General features: G+C 52.4%; 1 protein-coding gene across 1 annotated transcript in view; it reads left to right on the top strand.

Moving 5' to 3' along the window:
* The first annotated feature begins 13043 nt into the window (after positions 1 to 13043).
* The window catches only part of HOMER3 (homer scaffold protein 3), a 335653-nt gene continuing 326626 nt past the window's right edge, over positions 13044 to 22070 (top strand). Inside the window, exon 1 of the mRNA XM_078671338.1 lies at positions 13044 to 13487. Coding sequence (XP_078527464.1) covers positions 13483 to 13487 — 5 coding nt within the window. The 5' untranslated portion in view covers positions 13044 to 13482. The remainder of the gene's footprint in view (positions 13488 to 22070) is intronic.

The following is a 22070-nucleotide window of genomic DNA, read 5'->3' as shown; positions in this document are numbered from 1 at the left end:
TCTAGGTGTACCCCACATATTTGGGGGACGACCGAACACAACCTCATACGGAGATAGACCTGAACGGGAATGAGCAACCATTCTCATATAGAAAAGGGCGACTGGCAGTGCTACCATCCAATCTACGCCTTTCTCTGCGCATACTTTGGCGATTCGGATTTTCAGAGTCTGGTTATGTCTCTCTACGAGACCGGCTGCTTCGGGATGTCGTACACAGTGGAACTTCCACTGGTACCCTAACAGAAGGGAAACTTGTTTCATGAGCTCGGATGAGAATGGCTGGCCGTTATCTGAATACACGACCCTAGGTAATCCATAGCGGGGGAAATACTCACGAACCAACTGCCTGGCAGTGGTCGCGGCTGTGTAATCCGGAACTGGATATGCTCCTGTCCACCTGGACAAAGCGCATACAACTACGAGGACATACTTGAAACCTCGACATCGCTCCATCTGAATATAATCCATCTGGAGGACTTCAAAAGGGTGGTCAGGAGGATGGAATCCACCTTGTTCCACCGGGATACCTTTACCTGGATTGAACTGACAACAGATCATGCAGGTACGTACTTTCTGCTTGGCTGCTGCTCGTAAATGCTTGTTGAACCAGAGGTTCTGAATACTGTCTAACATGGCTTTTTCTCCTAAGTGTGCTGGACTATGTGCGGTGTTAATAATGACTTGAACCATAGAGTCGGGGAGAAACCATGTGGCTTTTCCCTTCGTCAACCATCCTTGATCTGTCTGGACCCCTCCTTGTTCAGACCATTTCTTGATTTCTTCTGGAGTGGCATGTAACTGTATATCTATTACATCTTGTGTTGGGTCCTTAACTGTCATACAAGTAGTCTGATCTGGAATATGTGTCGGTGTCGTGTTAACTGGAATGTCTGGAGTCTGGGCTGTAAGCTTGGCTGTTCGATCTGCTAGATCGTTACCCTGGGAAATGATATCAGTGGCTTTCGTATGTGCCTTGCACTTCATGATAGCGATAGCTGTCGGTAAATGTATTGCATCTAACAGAGCTTGAATGAGGGGGCCATGTTGAATCTTGGTTCCATGAGAAGTCATAAAACCTCTTTCTTGCCAGAGCACTCCAAAGTCGTGTACGACTCCGAATGCATAACGTGAATCCGTGTATATGTTAACTTTCAGGTTCTTGGCACGTATGCAGGCTTGGGTCAGAGCGACAAGCTCTGCTGCTTGAGCGGACAGGGTGTCAATACGATGTGTTTCTATAACTTCGGTTTCAGTAGTCACTGCATACGCGGCTACTAGTTCTCCTGTACTTGTTCTCATACATGAACCATCCACATAAAGTGTCAGGTCGGGATTAGGTAATGCAATGTCTGTCAAGTCTTGTCTTGGCTTTGTCGTAGTGTTAACAACTTCCACACAGTCATGTGTGGCAGGATTTGAAGTAACTGACGGTAACAATGTAGCTGGATTTAAAATGTTGCAGCGTCTGATTTCTATGTGTGGCTGAAACAGTGTTAGTTCATAACCTGTTAAACGTGCAATTGTCAAGTGCTGGGTCTGTGTTCGGTTTAAAAGAACTTCCACGGAGTGTGGAACTTGTACTGTCAGGGAATGTCCTAACACTATGGAATCACTTTGTCTGATAGCTAGTGCTGTGGCTGCAACTGACTTGAGGCACGCAGGCAGAGCCTGGGCTACTGGATCTAATGTGCTAGAAAAATAAGCACAGGGCTTGTATTGTCCTGCTTGATCTTGTGTGAGAACAGATAATGCAGTACCATCATGTTCAGTGACAAAAAGTGTAAAAGGCTTACTGTAGTTTGGTGTTGCTAGAACAGGTGCTTGGCATAAAGCTTTCTTTAACTCATTGAAAACAAGTGTATGTTCCTGGGTCCAAGGGAGGACAGTCGATACGGCTGCCTCCTGTGTCGTTAACTGTATCAGTGGCTTGGCTAAAAATGCATACTGAGGAATCCATTGTCTGCAGTAAGAAGTGAGGCCTATAAAAGCTCGTACCTCCTTCTGTGTCTTGGGCTGTGGAAGACGTGCTATTAACTGGATACGGTCAGGTGTCAACTGCCTACCCCTCTTGGACAGTAAGTGTCCTAAGTAGACCACTTGCTGGACACAGAATTGCAATTTGGAAGGGGACACCTTGTGCCCCATCTCGGCCAGAAAATACAGAACTGTAAGTGACGCACGTTCGCAGTCACGTTCAGAACGGGCTGTGATCAGTAGATCATCGACATACTGGAGCAGGGCAGTGTCAGTTGGCATGTGAATATTGTCTAGTTGTCTTTTAAGTGCTTGACTGTAAATACTCGGACTTTCTGTAAAACCTTGAGGAGCTCGTGTGAATTTATAGCTTCTTCCATTTAAACAGAATCCGAAAAGGAACTGGCTGTCTGGATGAATGGGGACACTAAAGAATGCGTTCTTGAGATCGATAACTGTAAAGAACGTAGCTTCGGAATCAATGGCAGTCAATAGGGAAGAAATATCTGGAACCACTGGGTACTGGGGTATGATACATTTATTAAGTTCTCGAAGGTCAATCACTAATCGATAAACTGGAGGTGCATTTGGATCAGTACGTTTCAGAATCGGAATGATAGGAGAATTACATATATTGGAGTCAGTCTCTACAACCACTCCTTGAACAATAAGCTTGTCAATAATTTTAGATAAGGCTGCTACAGCCTCAGGTGGCAATTTGTACTGTCGGATTCGTGGTAACACAACACCTGGCTTCAGGGTAACACGATGGGGTGTGATATGCATACAACCTACATCAGTTGGACCTTGCGCCCATAAATGCTGTGGTACATTCAATAATCTTGGATCAAAATCACGTAATACATAATGACCTTTAAAATCTCTCAGGAACAGTTGCACCCCTTCTGGGGAGCAGCATATTACTGCTCCTAATTCTTTCAGAGTTCTAATGCCTAATAAATTCTCTGGACATGATTTCGTGAGTAACAAGTCTGTAGTTCGGGACAATGGACCAACTTCTAGAGTAACTGGTTTCGATATTTCATTAACAATAGGCTTTCCTGAAAATCCAAGGGAAACATTTCTAGAGCCTGAGAGCGGAGCCCCTGGAACCTCGTCATGACTGATGGTAGTCCTACTTGCCCCTGTATCAATCAGAAACTTTCTGTCTTTCCCTAATACTTGACTGTGTACATAGGGACCCTCTTGATCTACAGGAATCTCGATGAGAGGCAAGCCTACCTCCCTCTCTAGGCTGTTTCATGAATACGGCTGATAATCTGGATACTCTGACTGTGCATACTGGTACATCTGCTGTGTAACGTGTTGTGTTGCAGCTATAGGCTGCGGTACTGTAGCTGTCTGTTGTGCATTCTGCGGTGGCTGGGAAGTCTGTGAAACTTGTTCTTGTCTAGGCGGACGTGGTCTTTCTTTCGTTTTACCAGTAGCTATGTTGTGTTTCAGAACTGCACATTCGTTTATATAATGACCTGGCTGTTTACAGTAATTGCATGTCCCTTTAACGGGAGCTGCAGGATGACTGGCTTGATTCGGACCCCTCTTCTGACTGTCTTGCGGAACAGACTGTGCAACTAATACTTTCATTTTCGTGTCTTTCATACGTCTCTTTTCATGTTCCTGCTCTTCCCTGATTCTGTTCTGGTGGTACTGGAGCATCTGGAGCATTTGTGATGGAGTATTAGCTTGCCAGGTACTTTCGACTTTCAGTACTCGATTTTTAACTTGTGGACTTGAATTCTCAACTAGTTTGGTAACAAAAAGATGGGGATACGATTCACTACTTGTTTTCAGACCACTATTAATAATGAAACATTTCTAAAATCTAGAATAAAAATCACTAGTATCTTCGTCTTGTTTCTGTTTACAGGCTGAGATGGCATCCCAATCTTCCTTTTTCGTGGCTAGTAATCTTGGCAAGACTTGTATTAACAATTCGGGCAAAGCTTTAGCTTTATCCCCAAGACCGGTACCTGGAACTCGTGTATTATCTTCAGTCTCTAATGCGGTCCAATCTATCTTTTTCTCTCCCACCTCCCATTCTTTTTCTTTGAGTTTTTCATATATGCCCGCAGGCAACAGGACCTTTAACATTTTAATGATGTCAGGATACGTGTATTCTCCCATACGGAGCATGTCCTTTAATTCACGGTGAAACCCTGCTGGATCTTTATCATGACAGGGAATTAACTTTTTCATTTCCAAGAGTTCTATTTTCGTGATAGGGGTGTAAACAAATACTCGTTCTAGACCACCCCCTTCTACCTTAACTGGATGTACTTATCGTAACGGATTCTGTCTGTCGATATAGAATGATTTTCTTTCTGGGGGTGGAACGGGAACAAAATGTGGATTCAGAAACTTTCTGTATTTGTGACGCTGTTCTAATATAACATTAATTAAATCGGTACCTAGACCTTTCCATCTGTTTAGGAGTAACTCGTTCAATATATCATGTAGCGGACCTGGATCAGAATGTTGTTCCTCATACAGTGTAGTGAGGTGCTGAATCATATATGTACCCACCAGACGTTGCTCGGCTGGGGGCAGTTTCAGAAACGTTTGGGCCACTATTTTGTCTGGAAACGTGGTAGAATCACTAGTCCATCGGACTGCTGATCGGGCTAGTTCTTGTTCATGCATTGTACTAAGCTCGCTATACCCTATTCGTAATTTCAGAATGTGATCGGTGGCTTGGAATACTTGCTCAAGAGAACACTGTTCTGGTACTGGAGAAGGAAAAGCTTTCTTGTAATCTAGGAGTGAATGTCGGTCGGAAAGTCTAGTTCTACCTACATACGCTATTCTGGAGGGATTCTCGCTGTCTACCTCTTCACTAGAAGAGTCGTATTCTTTCTCGGTTGCTCTTTTTGCTTCCTCTTTCTGGTGTATACGTATTATTTCCTTACGAATTTTCTTGTACATACTCTCTACACTACCTTGTGTCTTGTGTTTTCCCTCGGCTATATTGTCACTCCACCTGGTCAGGACTTTCATCTCGTCTTGGTCTTTATCTGGATAATCTTGCTCTCTTATTAAACAGTTAATCAAGAACTTTAAAATCATAAGTTAAACCTCGGCTTTCCTTTGTGACATAGCTTCGTGAATACTTCCTGGATTCTCTCCTGTACGGATAAAACGATATATTCTGTTTAGATGTTCCTTCATATCAGGCAGGGCGATCAAAAAGCTGGCCACCCGTCTTAAACGTACTGAATATAAGATCATGTGATCTTCGCCTGGAACTGGATCATATATACAGTCAGTAAGAAGTCGCTTGAGATCTGTGTATGTCGCCACTTTTGGCGTACGCTGTAATGCTACGTCATGCAGCGTCAGTCGTCTAACTTGAGGCGGGGTGATAGGAGCACCTCCTTCAGCCCCTCCTGAGCTGGAATCGTCAGTTAATACTGTATGGGCTGGCAGAGTGACTGGTAAAACGGGTATATTTACTGTGGGCTGGTCCGGGGGTGCTGGAATATGAACTTGACCCCCGGGAACAGTAGTTGGCGGGACAGGAATTACATTATTAACGGGAGCAGGCGGAACAGGATTTGCATAGGCTGGGACTGTGTCGTCCAAATAGGACGAAAGAAATATGTCAGCTGCGGTCTGTTTATGACGTAGTTTAATCGGGACCAATGGCGGCGGTAAATTACAGGGTGCTTCCGGGGTTGCCTTTGGCAAGCCCTCGGCAAGAAGAGGATACATGCCTTTAATAAGGGCATTCCTCTGTCTGTCTGACTGTTCTGCTCTAACTCGTTCACCTTCTTCTATTAATTCCCTTTCTTGGGCTCTTTCTGAGGATTCCCTACTTAATTCTGCTTTTCTGAATTCTTTTTCGGTTCTTCTATGAGATTCTTTGCGCCATAACTCGATGGCATCTTTCTGGGACTGTCGGGCTTTCTTTTTCCATAATGCTTCTTCTACTCTCATGATGCACTCGGCATCCCATGTACCTGATACGGGCCATCTATATTTCTCTTCTAGTTCCTGGGTATAGTCCGCCCATAAGTCTAGATATATTATGGCATCTAAGCCATGCTTGTGATACATAAAATGTCCTGGACTGTCCCTAGGAGGGACAGGAACTGCTTCTTCGAGTAACCCTTTTCTGGTCTTTAACTGACGTAATTTCGAGAACAGAGGCATTTCGGTAATACACTTGGAACACAACACACAATAATCACAGTAATAATATGGCAAACAAATCACTCGTACCACGACATAGAAATACATTAAAAACAGTTTGAACAGAATACTACCTGATACACTGAAAACACAACACTTGGATTTCTCGAGAACGGACTTACTAGAATTACTGGATGCACTGCTAAAACAGTACAGAACATACCGGTCCCATAAAGAGACACGTCATACCGTATCCACCTAGGTGAATACTTCGGACTGGATCTGTGTACCCAAACCCAACGGACCAGGAACAAACTAATGATCCTGTCTAGATACTTCCCCCGCGACGGTACTCACCGGGAAGCAGAAACTGGAAGGCCTCGGACTGGACTGGACTGGACTGCTACGACGTCGGACTACGAACTTCGGACTTCGGAAACAGGTGGGCCTCCGGATACTTCGGACCTTGACTCTCGGCTTGGGCTCTGGTCGGGACGAACCGCATTCCACACCGCTTCGTCTGGATGCCGGACCGCAGTCTCCGTCTCCTCCGTGGGCCTGAGGGAGACTTGAAGCAGAAATATCTGCCGGTGCGCAGTAGAGTTCCGTCACGGCTGCAGAGGGTCAGGGGACCTGCGTACATCGCCAGCGCGTGAGGAAGGGGCACGTCCCTATTCGGGCGCCATTTTTGTGGTAAATAAATAATTAATTACCGATACTATTTTTGAATATATTGACAATAACAGATAGCTCAATAAATAAGAGGCAGGATCCGATGTATCCTAGTTGAACAGGCTTTATTCAGGCAAAAGGGAAGGGACTGGAATGGGACAGCCTGAAATAAAATAGGAAGGAAGGCAGCTGCAACGTTTCATCAACAGTACATGATATATATAGTGAAACATCACAATTACATTACATACAGTAGGCGTAACTAGTGACAAGCGTAAGATAAGAACACATGGGCGTGAAAAGAAGGCGTGCACAGGGCGTGCACGTAGACATGTGATGAGAACGTCACAAAAGTGTCATGAATGGGCGGAAACATGGAGGGGGCTACCTGAGCAGCTGGGACCTTTAACCTAGTGGTGCACGCAAACGGGCAATGACGTGTTACCGGGGAAAACTGGGGGCTATGACTTCTGCACTAGAAGAGGAGACTAAAGTCTGCGGTGTCAGGACGACATGTACCTATAGCATATCTGGTATCTGGTGTTTGGAGTACATGTTGATAGAATCTAAAAGTTATCAGGGCAAAGGCTACTTGACACTAAGGCTGGTGCATGCATATATTCTACATGTATTGCGTGTGCTATGAATCTTCATGAGTATTAATACAGTAATTCTCTTGCATGGAGACAGAAAGACTAGACTAGAGCTGGAGATGTTTATGCGGTTCAGTAGCTTAAGAATGCGAAGACGAAAAGCTGAACTGATAACTAGAGGCATAACATATTCTTGGCAGACAGGCAGGCAGAGCCAGGCCGGGCACCGCGCTGCTTGGCAGGAAGTAAGTGAAGGGTCAGGGATGCAGGTGGGGGCTGCATCGCTCCTCGGAGTGGGTTCAGGAGACTGGAGCTTGAATCTGGTGTCCGGGCCCCTTTTGAGGCCTAGAAACGGGGACAATGCGGTGAATTAACGTGCACACTGTGAAACGTGGCAACATAGGCCTAATACTCGTTGCTTTCACGAGAACTGGATACTGGCATACTAGAGTTGGACACAACTATAATTGCGTCTTAAATCGATCATAGGGGGATATATGCATATCGATCATGCACATATAACATAGGATGGGGAACACGTAGGCACATATAACAAGGCAAAATTCAATTTTCCTCAGAAGAATGCAACAACTTGCCTTTGACTATGACTTTCAAAGTGGCTGCCAACATCTCAAGACAATTGAAATGGAGTGTCAGTTCCTCCACGGAGTGGAGACTGCTGGTGGAGACCGGGCCTCACCTGGCTCCCCGACCCCACCCGAAGGGATGATCATCTCCAGGTGGGCACCAAATCTTGCCCTGCTGTTCCATGCCTCCAAATGCTCCAGCCACCAAGACAGTCCCGCCTCGGCTTCCAGAGAGAACTGGATTGGTCTTCATACATTAAACCCTTCTGAAGATGCTGGAGTTTTATCCTCTGGAGAGGTTATGTAATGTCAGGGCCATGGAAAAATGGCCAGCATGGATGACTCCACTAGAGCCCACAGTCCTGGCTGCTACCCGCAGGGATACCATCTCCTGTCTCAAAGCCAGATATATTTCTTTTGTGATGTCCGTAATCCTCTGGGGTAGCAACAATTGCTGAGCCATCACTGAACTGGATTGAAAGCCAAAGATTTCTAAAACTGTGCCAGACTCGACACAAACAACTTTGTGTTCACTACAGGCCCCAATCCCAGCTACAGATATAGGGGGTATTTACAAGCTCCTTGTGTCATTTTTGTGCCGCCGTTGCGTCACTTTTTGTGAAACAGCGGCGGCATAAAAATGCGGACCATTTACAACGTAACGCATCTAGGGAGATGGGTCACGTTGTAAAGCCCTGCGTCACATTATACTAGTATAATGTATGCAGGGTGGGCGTTGCCTATGCAAAAAAGCCTTGTAGAAGTAGCGCAGTGAAATCTACAAGATTGGAGCAGGCGTAAGGAGTGACGCAGCACAACGAGGATAGGCCCCCCCATGCATGGCTGGAGTTGCGTCGTGCTTGCGACACGACCCCAGCAAAGCGTGACTTTTGCGCCAACGGACTCGTCAGAATTTCTGACGCATCTGTCAACCCTCGCGCCATGGTGCGCCGTTTTGTAAATACGGCGCATCCATGGTGGCACAAGGGTTTCTCGGGTGGCACAAGGAAAGTGACGTATCTCTACAGATGCGTCACTTTCTTGTAAATCTGCCCCGTACTGTCTAGGACAAATAGGTCATTAATTACCCTTGCCCTGGGCCTTAATAATAAAATTGTGTAGAATTAAAGTTAGAGAACCAAAATTTGATTCATTCCCCAGCGAGGCACAAGCATATTATTCAGCATTTATAGAGCGCATAGCTACCCTCGGCATCCCAGCGCTAGTGACTGAACAGAGAGACAGGCGGAATTATAGGGCAGACACTTTATAAAACCATCATATGAATTAACAAGCATTGGCATAGCCAATAGGTTTCGCCTTTGGGACCTTATAAGTATTTAGTTATGCAGCACAATATCCTTACTGCATGAACATTAACTGTTGCATGGCTAAACACTTATAAGGTCCCAAAGGCGAGATCTATTGGCTATGCCAATGCTTGTTTAAATATAATAATTGTTCGCCGACAGTATCAATTCCTATCTATGGGGAGAAATATAGACATGCTGCTGCGGGATTGAAAAAGTGTATGGTGTTAAACGCGAACAAGGAAAGAGGGGAGACCACACCGGGACGACAGTGTCCTGCAATAAATTACATGCAGTCTAAAACAACCTAGAGACCCTCCGTGTGTAACCCTTCCCAGGGGAGGGAGCTGAATAAACATACAAATATCTGATGGATTGACTGTGCCAGACGAGTGCTAAAGAACACTAACTAAACTATGAGGCATGTCTCGTACCTATAATTTAGACATGTTAGCAATTACTGTGTATCACTAAAAACGCAGTACTCTTGTCCCTTTATTCTATAGCAATGCATGCTGGTACTTGTAGTCTTGCTTCTAATCAATGGATTGTAGTCCATTCTACAAAAACCACCGGAATTCACGTTATCCGTAATTACGTATTAAAATTCAGCAGGTGAAGATTTTAGTCTACAGCAAACTGGCTTATTGTTACGATCTACTAAAAATTTATTTACATCCATGTTCATGATGTAATTAATTAAGCCTGGTGACTGCGTACACCGACTAGTCTGCCTTTTAATTTTGCATAAACATAACTCGCGCTATCGGATGAGATCTATAGTACATTGTCAATGTTCTTTGGATTATCTGTGTAACACTCAAACACACTGCTACAAAGACATGTCGAAGTTTGCAGCTCACTTTCCGCCCACTCCTTAACCCAGGGCAGCTACTTCAAACATTTGCTTCTATTCAGAATATGAAAGCATTTAATAACGATGATATTGCGGAGTGCATGTTCTTTTTACAGAATGTGTGTTCCAAGCCAGGGAGGGCGATCACCGAAGCCTCTGATTTCCAATGATTCTGAGACTGTCCAAGAGACACGCTACCACGCACCATCGGAGCTCTGGTTCCGCCCCGCATAGCTTAACAGAAAGTAATTTCATCATTACGTACCAGCCGGCGCAAAATGAGCACATTGGAACAATTAAGAACTGCTAGCATTAATAACTCATCTGATGGAGAAAAAAACAATACCACTTAAGGTTTATTTGGGTATTTTTTATAACTGTTGCCTAATTCCCGTTAATAATGTTCATAATATTATTTTTCTGATCGCAGTTTCCTTGGTATGCTTATTGCTTTCAGCGAATACTGTCCTTTACGGTACTCGCATGCTGCAATGGTGAAAGAGAAGGGGGGGGGAGGGCAGGGGGCGAGAAACCTGACACAGACAGAAGAAATCCGTGCAGACGCAATACTTAGAGATTAGGCTGGGGCGGCCGTCGTACTGATTATACAATTAGCGCCGGGAATGCGTATTTAATGAAGAACTCTCTGATTCGCGCGCACGCCCATCACATATTTAACAACACACCGGAGTCGGTGTGTAATTTTCCCGCTCTCTGCACGCACTGCACAAACATTCATTGCCGATATTTAGGGAATGTTAATATCGGATATTGAAGTCTAGGTTTGTTGACGTTGGCCAGGATTACAAGGAGAGACGGGCTAGAGAGCGAGAGGAAGTCCCGGAGAGGGTTTAAAGAAGGGAAAAGGGGGCGATGAGGGAAAAAGATAAAGTGAGAAGATAAGGAGGAGAGAGGGTGGCGGGAAAGGAGTTAAAGAAAAGATTCATGAGACTTTGAGAAACGGGGTTCGAATTAGACAATAGGATGAAAAGGAGAGCGTACGGGAGCAAACACACAGGAGGGGTGGGTGCTCTTTAAGTTATTTCACAGACTCGAGTTAAAAAGGAAGTTTTACTTCACTCTGTCATCATTTTCGTATTCCGCTTCAGAAACAGGTCCCTGGAGCTAACTCGTCTCCTTTCCACCTCTTTCTCCTCTGTTCTGTCCACAATCCGCACAGCACAGCTGTTCGTCTTGCTAAGGCTGATTGCCCACTCTGCCCACCCCTCTTCCAAGCTTGAAGCGTCTGGATTCTGACTTTCCTTAGCTCAGCATTTTATTTTGAAATACGGAAGTGCGAGTACTCGCTATCGTTGGAAGTGCCGGTTATCTCCCATTAACTGTATTGCAGCAGCGCCGAGAAGTACCATTACGTTCCCTCTCAAAATAATGATGTGGGTTTACACAGTACCTGCCCATCTCGCGCACTGCATTCGCTCTTTCTGTTTCACCGATATATTCCGTTTCACACTGGCTCTGTCCCGCACTCTCGTCAAATGGCAAACAAAAAAAAACAAGTCAGGTCCCGGGCCGGCAGCCAATCAAAGCGCGGCCCGGGGAATGACGTCACGGGGGTGTCCCGGGCCGGCAGCCAATCACAGCGCGGCCTGGGACACACGGCAACAAGGGGCGGGACTTTAAAAAAAAGTCAGAAACGCCCACGATTCGCGTTCTGACCGAGAAAAAGTGATTGACACTGATGTCTTCCAATGGCTAGCCTCCATTTATGGAGCTAGCCAATGGAAGAAGGGGTGCTTTCAAGTCCCCACTACTGAGATAACATTAGATTTCGCCCTGGGCGGAGCACTGCTTCGCAGTGCTACGGCCAGGGCGAAACCTAAAAATGTGTATCTACGTCGCTCTCCTAGCACAAGGTGCGTGAGGAGTCCGAGCACTGTATTTACATGCTGCTGGCCTCCGATTGGACCAGTACAAGTGTTTCTCAAGGGTATGACGTATGCTGTCGGGTACAGGGTCTCAGCTGGACACATCTGTGCAGCTATGCACTTCTTCACTGGCAACTTCTGCATTGATTTATATCCCGGATACTCTGGCCTTCTTTTCACAAGGCACCTAGCAAAACTCCTAGAAGGCACTCTGAAATGAAATATTCAACCCTGACATTAAACAGTCTCTGACATCTGCCTCAAAAAGGGGAGGAGTTACCAGATGACCCATGCGTCAGAAAATCTGGACTCTAGTCCCGAGCATTTAGTTTACAAACCAGTGCATTCTGGGAGTTGTGGTTTTGATTCATGTCAGTTGAAGTATCACCTGAAGACAAATATTTGTTTTAAAAAAAAAAGGAAAATAAATACGAGGACTGGCAAAACGCAGTCCTTGTGACTTTGAATCACATGGCAACCGTAAACATGAGCGCGTGTCATGATTTTAGGGGCCAACAGCACGCGATTTTGTTTACTTTCTTTGCCATTTTTTTTAACGTTTTTGTGCAATATTAGAATCCTTTCTACATCTTTTTATTTGCAGTTTTTATGTAGCGCGAAATCGCCCCGAAGGTATGGGAGCGCTACCTACATTACACATTCATTTGTGGTAGGCACGGGGAGATTAAGGGATTTGCCCAAAATCACAGGGTGCTGAGATGACGCCGAGATTCGAACCTGATTTCACGAGCTCTAAAGTGGTAGCGGCCATGCCGTTGCGCTATCTCCTAAATCATTGATGGCTCCCTGTGAATTAGGTATTAAAATCTTGGCTGGATGTTTTGACGTCTGCTCTGCTTTTTTTGTGGCTGTGTCCCGTGACCTCTCACATTTCGTTTGGAACTTGGAAGTTGTCTGCTGATATTCATTTCCTGCAGGCGGCGCCTGTCGTGCCTCAGCCGTCCAGCAGGTGGAGACACAGCCCCTCAAACACGCTGGGGGCAGAGTCAGGCGGAGCAGGCAGTGATGTGCGGGGCCAGCTGGGAGAGAAGCATCGGGGGAAGAAACCACACCGAACAAAGAAAGAAGGGAGGAAACTAGGAAACACTGCACTTTTGGGAGCAGCCAAGTGGAGGCAGGGGCCCCCAACAGAGGCTGCGAGACCCCCTGGAAGGAAGGGGGCACCGGCAGGAGGGGCGGGAGTGTCAGCGCCCGGCGGGGGGCACCGGACCCCCTGAAGCAGACACAGCCCCCTGAAGCAGACACAGCCCCCTGCAACATCTGCGCCGCCTGCGTTGGAAGTGCCGGTGCGCAGTGATTTGAGTGCACGGAGCCGGGACCCCCGTGCACGGAGCCGGGGGCAGGGCTGGGAGCCGGCGGATCCCGAAGTTGCAGCCGGTGTGCGGATCCGGAGAGGCGGGAGCCACGGAGCCCGGCGGGAGAGCCCCGGGGGAGATGGGGTGAGTGCTGGCGCAAGAAGTGCTGCATGGGGGTGCCTAAGTGCTCGGCTTACAAAGTGCCGGGGGCAGAGCCCCGGAGGAGATGGGGCGCGTGTGCCCCATGTTAGAGGACTGGGGGGTCGTATGGGGTCCGGGAGTGCCCGATCTGTTCAGTTTAAGTGCCAGGGGGCAGAGCACGAGGGTGGGGGTGAGTGAGACCACTGGGGGGGGGGGGGGGGTCCAAGAGTGCCCGATCTGTTCAGTTTAAGTGCCAGGGGGCAGAGCACGAGGGTGGGGGTGAGTGAGACCACTGGGGGGGGGGGGTCTAAGGGTGCCCGATCTGTTCAGTTTAAGTGCCAGGGGGCAGAGCACGAGGGTGGGTGTGGGGATACCACTGGGGGGTCGCATGGGGGGTCTGGGAGTGCCCGATCTGTTCAGTTAAAGTGCCAGGGGGCAGAGCACGAGGGTGGGGGTGAGTGAGATCACTAGGGGTGCATGGGGTCGGGGAGTGCCCGATCTGTCCAGTTTAAGTGCCAGGGGGCAGAGCAAGAGGGCGGGGATTAGTAAAATGACTGGGGGCGGGGGGAGGGGTCCAAGAGTGCCCGATCAGTTCAGTTTAAGTGCCAGGGGGCAGAGCACGAGGGTGGGTGTGGGGATACCACTGGGGGGTCGCATGGGGTCTGGGAGTGCCCGATCTGTTCAGTTAAAGTGCCAGGGGGCAGAGCAAGAGGGCGGGGATTAGTAAAATGACTGGGGGCGGGGGGAGGGGTCCAAGAGTGCCCGATCTGTCCAGTTTAAGTGCCAGGGGGCAGAGCACGAGGGTGGGGGTGAGAGAGCTGACTGGCGGGTCTCATAGGGCCCAGGATTGCCCGATCTGTCCGGTTTAAGTGCCGGGGGGCATTGCACGAGGGTGGCTGGTGGAAGTGAGATCAATGTAAGAGTGAGCAGGAGGCTGCACGGGGTGTGCACGGAGGTGCCTCAGCTGGTGAGTGTGATCAGTGTATGAGAGGACGGGGGCTGTATGGGGGAACCATTGTTCAATTTAAGCAGTGCCAGGGCGGTGCCCGGGGCGATGAGGCGAGTGTGCCCAATCCAAGGGGGCTGGGGGCTGTGCAGGGGTGTCCAGGGTGTTCAGTTTTAGTGCCAGGGGCAGACTGGCAGAGCCTGGCAGAGGGCTGCACGGAGCACAGGCGGCTCGTGGCATTACATTTAAGAAATGCCAAGGGGCAGGCTGGCAGAGCCCTCGTGGGGTAGGGGTGGGAGGTGGAGTGAGGGAGCGCACTGGGATGGGGGTCCGGGGGCTGAGTGGGGGCACTCATCTTGAGAAGTGCTGGGGGAAGACTGGCAGAACCCCCGGGAGGGGGGGGGGGGTGAGTGCCACTGCACGGGGGCAATGGAAGAGGGCTGGGCTGCCACACACTGTGTGCCGGGGGGGGGGGGGCAATCTGGCAGAGAGGACAGGGGTCTCACTGAGAGAGGGGTCTGGGGTCTCACTGAGAGAGGGGTCTGGACTCTCACTGAGAGAGGGGTCTGGAGTCTCACTGAGAGAGGGGTCTGGGGTCTCACTGAGAGAGGGGTCTGGGGTCTCACTGAGAGAGGGGTCTGGGGTCTCACTGAGAGAGGGGTCTGGAGTCTCACTGAGAGAGGGGTCAGGGGTCTCGTTGAGAGAGGGGTCTGGGGTCTCACTGAGAGAGGGGTCTGGGGTCTCACTGAGAGAGGGGTCTGGACTCTCACTGAGAGAGGGGTCTGGAGTCTCACTGAGAGAGGGGTCTGGGGTCTCACTGAGAGAGGGGTCTGGGGTCTCACTGAGAGAGGGGTCTGGAGTCTCACTGAGAGAGGGGTCAGGGGTCTCGCTGAGAGAGGGGTCTGGGGTCTCGCTGAGAGAGGGGTCTGGGGTCTCGCTGAGAGAGGGGTCTGGCGTCTCACTGAGAGAGGGGTCTGGGGTCTCACTGAGAGAGGGGTCTGGGGTCTCACTGAGAGAGGGGTCTGGGGTCTCACTGAGAGAGGGGTCTGGGGTCTCACTGAGAGAGGGGTCTGGACTCTCACTGAGAGAGGGGTCTGGGGTCTCACTGAGAGAGGGGTCTGGGGTCTCACTGAGAGAGGGGTCTGGACTCTCACTGAGAGAGGGGTCTGGGGTCTCACTGAGAGAGGGGTCTGGGGTCTCGCTGAGAGAGGGGTCTGGGGGCTCACTGAGAGAGGGGTCTAGGGGCTCACTGAGAGAGGGGTCTGGGGTCTCACTGAGAGAGGGGTCTGGAGTCTCGCTGAGAGAGGCGTCTGGGGTCTCACTGAGAGAGGGGTCTGGGGGCTCACTGAGAGCGGTCTGGGGTCTCACTGAGAGAGGGGTCTGGGGTCTCACTGAGAGCGGTCTGGGGTCTTGCTGAGAGAGGGGTCTGGGGTCTCACTGAGAGAGGGGTCTGGGGTCTCACTGAGAGAGGGGTCTGGGGTCTCACTGAGAGAGGGGTCTGGGGTCTCACTGAGAGAGGGGTCTGGGGTCTCACTGAGAGAGAGGTCTGGGGGCTCACTGAGAGAGGGGTCTGGGGGCTCACTGAGAGAGGGGTCTGGGGGCTCGCTGAGAGAGGGGTCTGGACTCTCACTGAGAGAGGGGTCTGGAGTCTCGCTGAAAGAGGGGTCTGGACTCTCACTGAGAGAGGGGTCTGGAGTCTCGCTGAAAGAGGGGTCTGGACTCTCACTGAGAGAGGGGTCTGGGGTCTCACTGAGAGAGGGGTATGGGGTCTCACTGAGAGGGGTCTGGAGTCTCACTGAGGGAGGGGTCTGGAGTCTCGCTGAGAGAGGGGTCTGAGGTCTCACTGAGAGAGGGGTCTGGGGTCTCACTGAGAGAGGGGTCTGGGGTCTCACTGAGAGAGGGGTCTGGGGTCTCACTGAGAGAGGGGTCTGGAGTCTCACTGAGAGAGGGGTCTGGGGTCTCGCTGAGAGAGGGGTCTGGGGTCTCACTGAGAGAGGGGTCTGGGGTCTCGCTGAGAGAGGGGTCTGGGGTCTCACTGAGAGAGGGGTCTGGGGTCTCGCTGAGAGAGGGGTCTGGGGTCTCACTGAGAGAGGGGTCTGTAGTCTCGCTGAGCGAGGGGTCTGGGGTCTCGCTGAGAGAGGGGTCTGGAGTCTCACTGAGAGACGGGTCTGGGGTCTCACTGAGAGAGGGGTCTGGGGTCTCACTGAGAGAGGGGTCTGGGGTCTCGCTGAGAGAGGGGTCTGGGGTCTCACTGAGAGAGGGGTCTGGGGTCTCGCTGAGCGAGGGATCTGGGGTCTCGCTGAGAGAGCAGTCTGGGGTCTCACTGAGAGAGGGGTCTGGGGGCTCGCTGAGAGAGGGGTCTGGAGTCTCACTGAGAGAGGGGTCTTGGGGCTCACTGAGAGAGGAGTCTGGAGTCTCACTGAGAGAGGGGTCTGGGGTCTCGCTGAGAGAGGGGTCTGAACTCTCACTGAGAGAGGGGTCTGGAGTCTCACTGAGAGAGGGGTCTGGGGTCTCACTGAGAGAGGGGTCTGAGGTCTCACTGAGAGAGGGGTCTGGAGTCTCACTGAGAGACGGGTCTGGGGTCTCACTGAGAGAGGGGTCTGGAGTCTCACTGAGAGAGGGGTCTGAACTCTCACTGAGAGAGGAGTCTGGGGGCTCACTGAGAGACGTGTCTGGGGTCTCACTGAGAGAGGGGTCTGGAGTCTCGCTGAGCGAGGGATCTGGGGTCTCGCTGAGAGAGCAGTCTGGGGTCTCGCTGAGAGAGGGGTCTGGAGTCTCACTGAGAGAGGGGTCTGGGGTCTCACTGAGAGAGCAGTCTGGGGTCTCGCTGAGAGAGGGGTCTGGAGTCTCACTGAGAGAGGGGTCTGGAGTCTCACTGAGAGAGGGGTCTGGGGTCTCACTGAGAGAGGGGTTTGGGGTCTCGCTGAGAGAGGGGTCTGGAGTCTCACTGAGAGAGGGGTCTGGGGTCTCACTGAGAGAGGGGTCTGGAGTCTCACTGAGAGAGGGGTCTGGGGTCTCACTGAGAGAGGGGTCTGGGGTCTCACTGAGAGAGGGGTCTGGAGTCTCACTGAGAGAGGGGTCTGGGGTCTCACTGAGAGAGGGGTCTGAGGTCTCGCTGATGGGTCTGAGGTCTCACTGAGAGAGGGGTCTGGGGTCTCGCTGAGAGAGGGGTCTGGAGTCTCACTGAGAGAGGGGTCTGGACTCTCACTGAGAGAGGGGTCTGGGGTCTCACTGAGAGAGGGATCTGGAGTCTAACTGAGAGAGGGGTCTGGGGTCTCACTGAGAGCGGTCTGGGGTCTCACTGAGAGAGGGGTCTGGGGTCTCGCTGAGAGAGCGGTCTGGAGTCTCACTGAGAGAGGGGTCTGGGGTCTCGCTGAGAGAGGGGTCTGGAGTCTCGCTGAGAGAGGGGTCTGGGGTCTCGCTGAGAGAGGGGTCTGGGGTCTCACTGAGAGAGGGGTCTGGAGTCTCACTGAGAGACGGGTCTGGGGTCTCACAGAGAGGAGTCTGGGGGCTCACTGAGAGATGGGTCTGGGGTCTCACTGAGAGAGGGGTCTGGGGTCTCACTGAGAGGGGGGTCTGGAGTCTCACTGAGAGAGGGGTCTGGAGTCTCACTGAGAGAGGGGTCTGGGGTCTCGCTGAGAGAGGGGTCTGGAGTCTCACTGAGAGAGGGGTCTGGAGTCTCACTGAGAGAGGGGTCTGGAGTCTCACTGAGAGAGCGGTCTGGGGTCTCGCTGAGAGAGGGGTCTGGAGTCTCACTGAGAGAGGGGTCTGGAGTCTCACTGAGAGAGGGGTCTGGGGTCTCACTGAGAGAGCGGTCTGGGGTCTCGCTGAGAGAGGGGTCTGGAGTCTCACTGAGAGAGGGGTCTGGGGTCTCGCTGAGAGAGGGGTCTGGGGTCTCGCTGAGAGAGGGGTCTGGAGTCTCGCTGAGAGAGGGTTCTGGGGTCTCGCTGAGAGAGGGGTCTGGGGTCTCACTGAGAGAGGGGTCTGGGGTCTCCCTGAGAGAGGGGTCTGGGGTCTCCCTGAGAGAGGGGTCTGGAGTCTCACTGAGAGAGGGGTCTGGGGTCTCACTGAGAGAGGGGTCTGGGGTCTCACTGAGAGAGGGGTCTGGGGTCTCACTGAGAGAGGGGTCTGGAGTCTCACTGAGAGAGGGGTCTGGGGTCTCACTGAGAGAGGGGTCTGGAGTCTCGCTGAGAGAGGCGTCTGGGGTCTCACTGAGAGAGGGGTCTGGGGGCTCACTGAGAGCGGTCTGGGGTCTCACTGAGAGAGGGGTCTGGGGTCTCACTGAGAGCGGTCTGGGGTCTTGCTGAGAGAGGGGTCTGGGGTCTCACTGAGAGAGGGGTCTGGGGTCTCACTGAGAGAGGGGTCTGGGGTCTCACTGAGAGAGGGGTCTGGGGTCTCACTGAGAGAGGGGTCTGGGGTCTCACTGAGAGAGAGGTCTGGGGGCTCACTGAGAGAGGGGTCTGGGGGCTCACTGAGAGAGGGGTCTGGGGGCTCGCTGAGAGAGGGGTCTGGACTCTCACTGAGAGAGGGGTCTGGAGTCTCGCTGAAAGAGGGGTCTGGACTCTCACTGAGAGAGGGGTCTGGAGTCTCGCTGAAAGAGGGGTCTGGACTCTCACTGAGAGAGGGGTCTGGGGTCTCACTGAGAGAGGGGTATGGGGTCTCACTGAGAGGGGTCTGGAGTCTCACTGAGGGAGGGGTCTGGAGTCTCGCTGAGAGAGGGGTCTGAGGTCTCACTGAGAGAGGGGTCTGGGGTCTCACTGAGAGAGGGGTCTGGGGTCTCACTGAGAGAGGGGTCTGGGGTCTCACTGAGAGAGGGGTCTGGAGTCTCACTGAGAGAGGGGTCTGGGGTCTCGCTGAGAGAGGGGTCTGGGGTCTCACTGAGAGAGGGGTCTGGGGTCTCGCTGAGAGAGGGGTCTGGGGTCTCACTGAGAGAGGGGTCTGGGGTCTCGCTGAGAGAGGGGTCTGGGGTCTCACTGAGAGAGGGGTCTGTAGTCTCGCTGAGCGAGGGGTCTGGGGTCTCGCTGAGAGAGGGGTCTGGAGTCTCACTGAGAGACGGGTCTGGGGTCTCACTGAGAGAGGGGTCTGGGGTCTCACTGAGAGAGGGGTCTGGGGTCTCGCTGAGAGAGGGGTCTGGGGTCTCACTGAGAGAGGGGTCTGGGGTCTCGCTGAGCGAGGGATCTGGGGTCTCGCTGAGAGAGCAGTCTGGGGTCTCACTGAGAGAGGGGTCTGGGGGCTCGCTGAGAGAGGGGTCTGGAGTCTCACTGAGAGAGGGGTCTTGGGGCTCACTGAGAGAGGAGTCTGGAGTCTCACTGAGAGAGGGGTCTGGGGTCTCGCTGAGAGAGGGGTCTGAACTCTCACTGAGAGAGGGGTCTGGAGTCTCACTGAGAGAGGGGTCTGGGGTCTCACTGAGAGAGGGGTCTGAGGTCTCACTGAGAGAGGGGTCTGGAGTCTCACTGAGAGACGGGTCTGGGGTCTCACTGAGAGAGGGGTCTGGAGTCTCACTGAGAGAGGGGTCTGAACTCTCACTGAGAGAGGAGTCTGGGGGCTCACTGAGAGACGTGTCTGGGGTCTCACTGAGAGAGGGGTCTGGAGTCTCGCTGAGCGAGGGATCTGGGGTCTCGCTGAGAGAGCAGTCTGGGGTCTCGCTGAGAGAGGGGTCTGGAGTCTCACTGAGAGAGGGGTCTGGGGTCTCACTGAGAGAGCAGTCTGGGGTCTCGCTGAGAGAGGGGTCTGGAGTCTCACTGAGAGAGGGGTCTGGAGTCTCACTGAGAGAGGGGTCTGGGGTCTCACTGAGAGAGGGGTTTGGGGTCTCGCTGAGAGAGGGGTCTGGAGTCTCACTGAGAGAGGGGTCTGGGGTCTCACTGAGAGAGGGGTCTGGAGTCTCACTGAGAGAGGGGTCTGGGGTCTCACTGAGAGAGGGGTCTGGGGTCTCACTGAGAGAGGGGTCTGGAGTCTCACTGAGAGAGGGGTCTGGGGTCTCACTGAGAGAGGGGTCTGAGGTCTCGCTGATGGGTCTGAGGTCTCACTGAGAGAGGGGTCTGGGGTCTCGCTGAGAGAGGGGTCTGGAGTCTCACTGAGAGAGGGGTCTGGACTCTCACTGAGAGAGGGGTCTGGGGTCTCACTGAGAGAGGGATCTGGAGTCTAACTGAGAGAGGGGTCTGGGGTCTCACTGAGAGCGGTCTGGGGTCTCACTGAGAGAGGGGTCTGGGGTCTCGCTGAGAGAGCGGTCTGGAGTCTCACTGAGAGAGGGGTCTGGGGTCTCGCTGAGAGAGGGGTCTGGAGTCTCGCTGAGAGAGGGGTCTGGGGTCTCGCTGAGAGAGGGGTCTGGGGTCTCACTGAGAGAGGGGTCTGGAGTCTCACTGAGAGACGGGTCTGGGGTCTCACAGAGAGGAGTCTGGGGGCTCACTGAGAGATGGGTCTGGGGTCTCACTGAGAGAGGGGTCTGGGGTCTCACTGAGAGGGGGGTCTGGAGTCTCACTGAGAGAGGGGTCTGGAGTCTCACTGAGAGAGGGGTCTGGGGTCTCGCTGAGAGAGGGGTCTGGAGTCTCACTGAGAGAGGGGTCTGGAGTCTCACTGAGAGAGGGGTCTGGAGTCTCACTGAGAGAGCGGTCTGGGGTCTCGCTGAGAGAGGGGTCTGGAGTCTCACTGAGAGAGGGGTCTGGAGTCTCACTGAGAGAGGGGTCTGGGGTCTCACTGAGAGAGCGGTCTGGGGTCTCGCTGAGAGAGGGGTCTGGAGTCTCACTGAGAGAGGGGTCTGGGGTCTCGCTGAGAGAGGGGTCTGGGGTCTCGCTGAGAGAGGGGTCTGGAGTCTCGCTGAGAGAGGGTTCTGGGGTCTCGCTGAGAGAGGGGTCTGGGGTCTCACTGAGAGAGGGGTCTGGGGTCTCCCTGAGAGAGGGGTCTGGGGTCTCCCTGAGAGAGGGGTCTGGAGTCTCACTGAGAGAGGGGTCTGGGGTCTCACTGAGAGAGGGGTCTGGGGTCTCACTGAGAGAGGGGTCTGGGGTCTCACTGAGAGAGGGGTCTGGAGTCTCACTGAGAGAGGGGTCTGGGGTCTCACTGAGAGAGGGGTCTGGGGTCTCACTGAGAGAGGGGTCTGAGTCTCACTGAGAGAGGGGTCTGGCGTCTCACTGAGAGAGGGGTCTGGAGTCTCACTGAGAGAGGGGTCTGGGGTCTCACTGAGAGAGGAGTCTGGGGTATCGCTGAGAGAGGGGTCTGGGGTCTTGCTGAGAGAGGGGTCTGGAGTCTCACTGAGAGAGGGGTCTGGGGTCTCGCTGAGAGAGGGGTCTGGGGTCTCACTGAGAGAGGGGTCTGGAGTCTCACTGAGAGAGGGGTCTGGAGTCTCACTGAGAGAGGGGTCTGGGGTCTCACTGAGAGAGGGGTCTGGGGTGTCACTGAGAGAGGGGTCTGGGGTCTCGCTGAGAGAGGGGTCTGGAGTCTCACTGAGGGAGGGGTCTGGGGTCTCACTGAGAGAGGGGTCTGGGGTCTCACTGAGAGAGGGTTCTGGAGTCTCACTGAGGGAGGGGTCTGGGGTCTCGCTGAGAGAGGGGTCTGGGGTTTCGCTGAGAGAGGGGTCTGGGGTCTCGCTGAGAGAGGGGTCTGGAGTCTCGCTGAGAGAGGGGTCTGGAGTCTCACTGAGAGAGGCG

This window comes from Lissotriton helveticus, chromosome 12 (genome assembly GCF_964261635.1).
Source record: "Lissotriton helveticus chromosome 12, aLisHel1.1, whole genome shotgun sequence".
Taxonomy (NCBI): domain Eukaryota; kingdom Metazoa; phylum Chordata; class Amphibia; order Caudata; family Salamandridae; genus Lissotriton; species Lissotriton helveticus.
Note: the sequence above shows the minus strand (reverse complement) of the source record. Positions and strands in the feature narration are given on the sequence as shown.